Genomic DNA, 9,560 nt, shown 5'->3' with positions numbered 1-9,560 from the left:
ACCTTTGACTTCTCAGCAGAGTGGATGCTCTGCCGTTGTTCATCAAACCACCAAAAATATCACTCCTCTAATATTTGCAACTTGTTTCAGAGGATTCTGGGAAGCCTCGGATAAGACATCTGTAATTCCATAAGCCTTAGTTTGATTTATCTATCTTTGGAAGTATTTGCCAGCTGTGGCTTTCCGCATATTATAACGTACAGAAACGTTACTAAAATTAACTGCAATAAAATGACACTAAAATAAATAAATTCAGCCAAAAAAAATTTCTTGATGCACTAACAATTAAAACAATATGAAAATGTAAATAAATAAAAAATTATATATATATATATATATATATATATATATATATATATATATATATATATATATATATATATATATATATATATATATATATATATATATATATATATATATAATGAAATCAAAACATTAAAAGAACTATAACAGTATATCAATAATACTAAAATAACATTGGTAGATTATTATCCATGGACATTTTTTGGTTGTAGATGTATTTGTATTAAAGTAAATTAGTATTGCATGTTATTGCATGTGACTTCTGTTGCACATGAACGTGCTTACTGTCTGTCTTGTTTGCATACTAAACTTGACCATGCGTGCATAAAATGATCACAGAGGCTTGCATAATAGACGTTATGTAATTTATACAGTACAGTAATGTAAAACAGTGACATATTTCAATATACTTCAATACTATGGGTCACTAAAACACGCCATAACATACATATATCCAAACTTTTTGCAGAGTCATCTAAACATTTGCAAAGCAACATTTTATTGGAAACTTTTTGGTGCAACACAAGCAATTTATTTTAACAAACACCCAGAATTTATGAATCCAAGAAACAGTTGAGTGTGCCAGTGAACTCATACGGCGCAAACAACCATCTGTAGCTGTTGGTTCATATAGGAGAAAAATGAATTGCAGTCTTCTTTAATTAAGCATCAGTCTGCAGATTTTGCAGTCTGCTGTTGTGGCTTGTTACTGTCTAGAAATGTAGGCCCAAATCATATATACAAGTTCGTAAACAAAAAAGTTTTCTACCTGTGCAAACTCAATTTGATGCCATTGAACTTTGAAGTGTTTGGAATTGTATCAAAATGTAATCTTCAATTTAACGTTAATCTTTAACAACTCCATGATAAACATTCCTGCGAAGTCTTCCTTAGAAGAGATTAGCATAAACTACATCTTATTTTAAACTACTACTATTATACATATCTTCACAACACAATAACTGTTGAAATCTTTATATTTAGCAACCTAAATAACCCAAAGTACACCTAATATTTAAATCCGCAGCCTTGATTTAATAGTGCACTAGAAAGATTCATCCTTGTCCAGTGTCTGCGCCTTTTCTCTTCAAAAGTTATGAGCGATAAAAATATATTTGTGCACAATTAAACAATTAAAGTTTTTATTATTATTATTATTATTGTATTACTACTACTACTAAAGTACTTGTAATCCCCTCACAAAATTTGCTCATCATTGCAGGCATTATTGTTTTTGCAGTTGTCAGTAGTTTGTTGTTTTCGTTCCATCTCCACCATTTCTTTTCCAACTGTGAAAACAACAGCCCAGGTCAGTGTTGCCGCCTTGTGGACAACTTAATTAGAGCAAAAAAAAAGAAAAAAAAAAAAAAAAAAGAAAATGAATGCATGTACATTATGAACTTACTTTGTTGATTGGCCATTTTGAGATAACACAAAAGAAGCTTACATCCAAACCAAAATGCAGTACACCTGTATTTACATCATGAGAGTGCAGGTTATTCATATTTCAAGTCTCTCTTGAACCTATCTGACAAAACAAACAAGCTAGGTTATATATTTTATTGATCAGTACCCAGGTAAAAAAGTAGTATACTTTAGTGTATTTGAAATGTGAATAAAGTACATGAATTATAAAAGAAGTATGCTTCTACTTGTTGTACTTTATTTAAAGAGTATTTGATTTGTACTTTTTAAAAGTATACTTCAAAAAAAGATGTAGTTAAGTTCAACTTAATAGTCCAAACAATAAGTATACTAATTTATCAGTAATCAAATTATTTTTTAAATGTACTTTTTGAAAGTGTACTTTGTTATTAATGTATTTTAAATTGTATTGAAGATAAAACATTTTAAGTATATTAAATTTGACATACTTAGAGTGGCAATTCAGTGTACTTATGGGAAGTATATTTTTTGGAAATTAATTGTTAGTATACTTTTTAAAAGTGTACTATGTTCTCACTTCATTAGAAGTGTGAATTTTGTACACTTTATACAGTACACTCTAAAATAAGTGTATTTCTAGTTGCATATCAGAGTACTCTCATAAAATATGTTAAAATATAAAAATGTATAGTGGTAATTTTGTGTACTTTTAGTATGTAAGTTTATTTGTAATACAAAGTATAATTTATTAACGTGTACAATGATTTCACTTCATCTGTAGTGTAATCTTAGTACACTGTAAACAAAGTGCACTAAATATAAGTGTAGTTTTTTAGCATATCACAGTACTGTCATAAAATATGCAAAGATGCAAACATTTTAGTGGAAATTTAGATAATTATTAATTTACTGTAGCCTACTAATTGGCAGTGTATTGATATTGTTAGGCTGATTTCTTAAAGGGTCATATGCTACAATGCTAATGATAATTATAAATAATACATAATAAATCTAATTGACAGAGCTCTATCAGTCATTAATGTTCTGGTTATTTTGTTTCAGTGTAGCTACGGTTTGTTAATATTATGCAAAGTATACAAAGTAAACTTCATCATTCAGCTGAACTGAGCACATTTATTTAGATACTTCATGTCTTATTTAATTCATGCCATAAACGCATGTCCCTGCTGAGCTGGGCTATGACTAATTTCACGGGCAAAGCTGAAAAAACTTTTTTCCAGCTTCATATTATAGGAAGGATACATTATACGACCTATCCTACAGTCATCATGGTGAGATTAGGTTCCTTTTAATCTAAAATAAATAAATAATCGAAAACAACAGTGAGGAATCGTTCCATTCGATTCCAGGACCAGGAATTGGAATCGGAATCGATTGCAAAAATTGTGGAATCGAACAGCCCTACTAAGCAATAGATGGCTACTAATGGACCCAGGAATTGGACCTACCCCCCAGTCGGTTACCACATCCAATCAGTGTGCGCAGCATCGTCGACATCCAATCACTATGTAGAAGTCTTGGAGGCAATTAGCTCCAGTAGCCATATAGTAACGGTTAATGTTTGAAATTCATCACTGAAACTCAGGCGGTAACAAGGTAAAGTTAGCACCATGTATGGGTTGTTTTATTTCGTTGACGGCTCCGTTATTGGAGAGAGTACATCTATTATACAGGATGCATATATAAATGCTGGTGTTACAGTGATTTGCAAGGAAGACATCCAGTCCCAGGAAGGCTGGATAGAGGTGATTTTGCCAGCTAAACGCAGGCAAGATCCGAAGCCGGTTGCAGCCAAACTGCTGTTCATGGCGGGTAAGTTCTGAAACATTTGAAATATTCGGAATACTTTTTGTAACATTAACTAACCGACTACTGTCATGTAGCGTAACGTTACTGGCGAGTCGAGCAGGTACCATCATGTAATGGAAAACGCCATAATTAATAAGTCCTCCTACAGAGAACGCTCCAACACTAGTGTTTACAGACCCATAGCTTATCTTTGAAGTGTTTGGCTTAGGTTCTAGTGAAGGTTTAGCGAGTAACGTTAGTATAATGGAATTCGTCGTCGATATGCATCATGCGTCAGCATGACCATTTAATACAAATTCTGATAATTAAGACAAAGTTAAAGTCATTCGGTTGTCGGGGACAACCCATGTATTAGGTGCAACAGGCTAAAATATAGGACAAATAAAGTTGTGTCAAGGAGACATTTTGAATGTACAAGAGGGATGGACCCCCCCCCCCCCCCCCCCCCCCGTAATGTGGTATGGACATTAGTGTCTAATACTGATGAAAGTAATAAAGTACAAATACATTAAATGACAGTGACATTGCTGTCTTGAAATTATTATTTTTTTTCTTATTAAAAGGTCACACTGTATTTGTATTTTTATGTGTCTTCACAGAAAACTACAAAGTAGTCCAGAAGCGTGTCGCTTTTCTCAAATGGGATATATGGTCTTCCAGTCAGTCTGGCCAGGAGAAGGGGGTGGTGAAGCAAGGAATGACTGTAAGTTTGAATTATGACTTAACAGTTATGGAACATTGTGATTCCAGTAGGGCTGAAACGATTAGTCGACAATATTGTCAAAAAAAATTGTTGACAAATATTTTTGTTGTCAAGTAGCCGTTTTATTTATTTTTACCTAATTTAGAGCATGCACTAATGCGGTTTGACCAGTGTGACACTGTTGCGCAAGACAGTAATTCAGCTCCCCTCGATGCAATTCAAGAGAAGAAGAGAAACCGCACTCAGAAACCAGGCGCCAAGGAAGTCGACCGGAAGTTGAAGTCGGCCGCGTGCCACCATCTTGTAGCAGAACGTCACTTACATTAGCATTCCCATTGACTCCCATTCATTTTGGTGTCACTTTGACAGCTAATAACTTTACATCTGAGGTGTTTAAAGACTCTTGTTTGTCCATTATTTATTTCTAAAGATACACGACAATGTACAAAGGGCTCCATTACCTTCTATGTTACATTATGGCCCCGTAGAAACAGTTTTTGTAAAAAATAGGCTAATGATTGCCGCATAACCACTCGACTCTCTGTCGCATTACCGTACACACAGGAGGAGAAGCTCGCAGGCAATTAACTTAATATGGCATAATGGCGTTACATTTTAAAATGCTATACAAAATAATTAATCAGAGTACTTACTCCTGCTCACTCACGACAAAGAACTCCCCGCTCAAGCTCGCCGTCTCTGCAACATTAACGATGGCAGTTTGCACGCACGGCTACTAGAACATTTACATCTGTCAGACAGGTTGCTGACGTCGTCAAGCTTCGTTTGAGTCTGCGCGTCAGAAACAGAAGTGCTAAAAAACGCTAAAAATGGGCTTCACTTGCCTCAGTTGAGTTCCAATGGGGTCGCTGCGTCCATTTCTTTTACTATGTCAGAAATGCACCAAGCCGAACAGAATGGCATTTGGATATGAAAATATGACACTCTCTTTCCTTTCAATAACGAAATAACAACAAACAAAATTCACAGCAGTATGAAAGTAGCAGTTAAAAATGCATCTTATTACACCGATGTGGATGTTTGCACGAGCTCAGTAAAGCATTCACGTCACATCTATAGTTTTTTTATTTAAATCAAGCAGTTTTACGGTATTAAACATTTATTATTATTATTATTATTATTAAATATTTGATTAAAGTGATAATTTGGTTTGCAGAGATCAAAGCTCATTCTAGCTCAGGACTGTTTTGATTATCATAACCCATGATAAAAGTAAGGTATTTTAAGAGAGATTACTCTACCAGTCAAAAGTTTTTGATTGTAACTTAAGTTTTTTTTTTTTTTTTGGTTTTTTTAAAGAAGTCTCTTCTGCTCACCAAGCCTGCATTTAGCAGTAATATCGTGCAATATTTTTACGATTTAAAATAACTGCTTTCTATTTGAATATATTTTATATTATCTGGTCTATTTTGAATAATATATCTTCATTTGCTGTTCACATTCCTCGACGGTGTGTGACATTAATTAAAGTGGTGGTGTGGACATTTTCAAAATCATTCTCTTAAACAAGATGTATGTTGTCAGTCTGGTTCACAGATGGCCAAGATAGGCGAACAGCTCAAGAGGGACCTCAAACAGCAAGCTAGAAGACAACTCTGTTCTACTCCTGCTAGATATGAGTCTGATTCTGATGACACATGTTGTGATATTTTTGATCCTCCCAAAAAACGAAAAATGGTAAGTTTAAAAATGTAACTGACTTCATCAAATGTGCAGTGTTCCCCAGAAAATTTTACAGAGTTTACAGTGATGGATCATAGCCTATTTGTGCTGAAATGCATGTACTATCGCACTTTGTGCTTTAATTTAATTATGTACTAGTACCAAAGTCCAAACACAAGCTACAAACCTATATGCCCTTGGTGCTCAGGGTGAAGCTTGCGATTGTAGCAGAACTGCATTTTTGTGAAAATTAGTTACTATTCAAGAGTGTATGAACTGTTCATTTCTACTCGCACCACTAAAATTGTGTTTTGGCATGTGTATGATTAGGAGTGTATAGCTGACATTGTTGTTTAAGGTAATTAGGTTGATGTTTTCTGCATAGGTGATTAACACCAGTGAGGAGGAGGAGGACGCCATCCCTCAGGTGGAGTCTCAGCGGCCTGGGACAGTGCCTGCAGTTTTTGTTGAACTGGATGAGGACAGTTTAAAGGCTCTGAAAGGTGGGTGGGTGTATATGTATGCTAGTGATGCCAGGGTTATCTCTGCCACCATCTAAACCCTCCCATAAACCTGCAGTCATAGTCATTGAGGTCCTGAAATCAACTTTATGTATTGAAGACATGCATCCCACTGTTAACGGGTTAGTTATAGCAAAATAGCAAAATTTTGTCATTAATAACTTACCATCATGTCGTTCCAAACCCGTAAGACCTTCCGTTCATCTTCAGAACACAGTTTAAGATATTTTAGATTTAGTCTGAGAGCTCTCAGTCCTTCTATTGAAACCGTGTGTACGGTATATTGTCCATGTCCAGAAAGGTAAGAAAAACATCATCAAAGTAGTCCATGTGACATCAGAGGGTCAGTTTGAATATTCTGAAGCATCAAAAATACATTTTGGTCCAAAAATAACAAACTACTTCTTTATTCAGCATTGTCTTCTCTTCCGTGTCTGTTGTGAGAGAGAGTTCAAAACACAGCAGTTTGTGATATCCGTTTCGCGAACGAATCATTCGATGTAAGCAGATCTTTTTGAACCAGTTCACCAAATTGAACTGAATCGTTTTAAACAGTTCGCGTCTCCAATAGGCATTAATCCACAAATGACTTAAGCTGTTAACTTTTTTAATGTGGCTGACACTCCCTCTGAGTTCAAACAAACCAATATCCCGGAGTAATGCATGCACTCAAACAGTACACTGACTGAACTGATGTGAAGAGAGAACTGAAGATGAACACCGAGCCGAGCCAGATAACGAACAAAACATTGACTTCTTTCGGACAGTTTGATTCAGTAAACTGGTTGAAGAAAACGGTTCACCGGTTCTTTTGCGCTCGACGTAATGGCGTCATTGGCGATAATTGCCCTTGATTCAGCTTTCAGTTTACCTGGGCTCATAACATTAGCACAGAATCAGTTCAGAATCAATCACCAAAAGAATCAGTTCGGTTCAGACACTCTGTGTGTCGGTCTGCTTCACACTAAATCACACATGCGCAGTATCATCAGCTCCTGGGTTCTTGAATCGAACGCGTCTGACAGAAACTGTTCTTGATTCGTGAACGAGTCATTATCTGGCTCTGCTCGGTGTTCATCTTCAGTTCTCCCTTCACAGTAGTTCAGTCAGTGTACTGTTTGAGTAAATTAATAACTCCGGGATATTGGTTTGTTTTAACTCAGAGCGAGTGTAAGTTAACCGTTAAAGTTAACAGCTTAAGTAATTTATGGATTAATGCCTATTGGAGACGCGAACCGTTTAAAATGATTCAGTTCAATTTGGTGAACTGGTTCAAAAAGATCCGGTAACATTGAATGATTCGTTCGCGAACCGGATATCACAAACTAATTTGTTTTGAACTCTCTACAGGTACAGTAATGTCATAGTTATGAATCCAAATCCATTGTCATGATTGATTTAACAAATCCATTATCATCAATGATTGTATTTCAATGTTATGCATTGTCTATCCTGTTTTAATTCATCCCCATGTCTCTTTCCTGTTTTCACAGATGCAGTGAGCGAGCGAATCCCCAACACCGAGGTGGCAGAGATCCGGGCCCTTCTATGGAGGAAGTGCAGCAATAAGAGCTACAAGTCCTCTAGTAACTCAAGTCAGAGCTAGATATGCATTTGTAGTAAGTTGTTTTGCCATTGTTCTGTTCCCGGCATTTCAGAGATAGTCGACTGTTCAAGGTTCCTCCTTTTGCAAATATCTGCTTTTGTGTGTTACTTTTGTGTTAATAATAAAGAAGATTTTCTGAAATTCAATTTGTAATCTGTTGATTTTAATGTACTTGAACTGAATTGTAATAGAATACACTTGTAGTGTAATACCAACATTCATGCTTAAGTATAACAAAATGGGGATAAAATTACAAATGAAATGTACTTTCAATTTGTTTCTACCTTAAACTATAATAACATTGCACTGAAAGTACGTGTCTATGACGTTTAGGTTGTAATTGAACTTCACTTCAAAAACATTATTATTGTCATAGTGGGACACTTTAAAATCACTAAATATAGTTAGGAAGTACATTTGTAGATCACTTGAAATGTTACAGCGGCATACTAAATTAACAGTTTATGGTAATTATAAGTATGATAGCAGTATTCACAAAATGTACTTAAACACAACTATAATTTGCACTGCAATGCATTTTTAAGTGTATTTCCATTAGAATGTCAATACAATTCAATTGTACTGTTAGTGTGCTTAATTGCTCATGAATCTTGATTTTCATTAGTATATTTCAGTGCACTTGAAGTTTAAAAAAAGTTGTTCCATTTTAGTATACTATTTACACTAGAAGTGTAATCAAATAGATTTTAAGTTGAAGTTAATGCATAATTGAATACACTTAACTATACTTGGATTTGACGAAAATAGTACAAAATGTAAAAAATATACTTAGTACACTTTATTAAAGTATATTTTTAATAGAATTATTTTTCACCTGGGTAAGACTAGTTGAAGAGCTGCATAAACTGCCTGGAGATGCTCAGGAATACAGTTTAGTCACAGAATGAAAAAGCGGTGTTGTACGGTCAGAGCAGTGTTTTATAACTCTGGGATGTATGGTGCTCTACAACCCCTGGACTGAAAGCTTAAAGCTGAGCTCTCGTCCACAAGTCAGGCATACAAAAGCAGTTCTCAACATCTGCACTGAAAGCAAGAAAGAGATGCAGTGAGACAAAAAGATACAGACAGAGAGACTAAAATCAATAACTGATAGAAAAATTATATACATGTATTTGAAATGTTGCCTTGAAATAAAAATGTTTATAAAAAATAATAAAAATACTGGAAAAAATAAATAAATGACAAAAGCATATTCAATTAGTCAAACTTAAAGTAAATTTAAAATAAAAATCGAAAATATATAAAAAGTCAAAATACTAATTCTATAATAGAAAATTAATAATAAAGAGTAATGTACCACAAATTGTTGCTTGACTATGCAATATCAGAAACTGTACCATATTCAGTGCATGGTAGTGTACATTCAAAGTTGTATTTGTCAAATAAATTCATAACTCATAGCTGCAGTACTTGTGGGCAGTGAGGACTATAAATGTGCCACTGCTGCTAGATTTAGCAGTAAACTTTAGCTGGCATCCCTTTGACTTCTCTGGGGCATTTATGA

At 34.8% G+C, this 9,560-nt stretch overlaps 1 protein-coding gene across 1 annotated transcript; it reads left to right on the top strand.

The window, feature by feature from the left end:
• Positions 1–3,159: 3,159 nt before the first annotated feature.
• Positions 3,160–8,449, top strand: LOC127957337 (uncharacterized). The gene is made up of 5 exons (XM_052555834.1): positions 3,160–3,525; positions 4,122–4,225; positions 5,771–5,923; positions 6,294–6,411; positions 7,923–8,449. Exons 1-5 carry the CDS (start codon positions 3,324–3,326, stop codon positions 8,033–8,035), a joined length of 690 nt encoding a protein of 229 aa, XP_052411794.1. The 5' UTR covers positions 3,160–3,323; the 3' UTR covers positions 8,036–8,449.
• Positions 8,450–9,560: the final 1,111 nt, after the last annotated feature.

The sequence above is a fragment of the Carassius gibelio genome, chromosome B5 (genome assembly GCF_023724105.1).
Source record: "Carassius gibelio isolate Cgi1373 ecotype wild population from Czech Republic chromosome B5, carGib1.2-hapl.c, whole genome shotgun sequence".
NCBI classification, from domain to species: domain Eukaryota; kingdom Metazoa; phylum Chordata; class Actinopteri; order Cypriniformes; family Cyprinidae; genus Carassius; species Carassius gibelio.
Note: the sequence above shows the minus strand (reverse complement) of the source record. Positions and strands in the feature narration are given on the sequence as shown.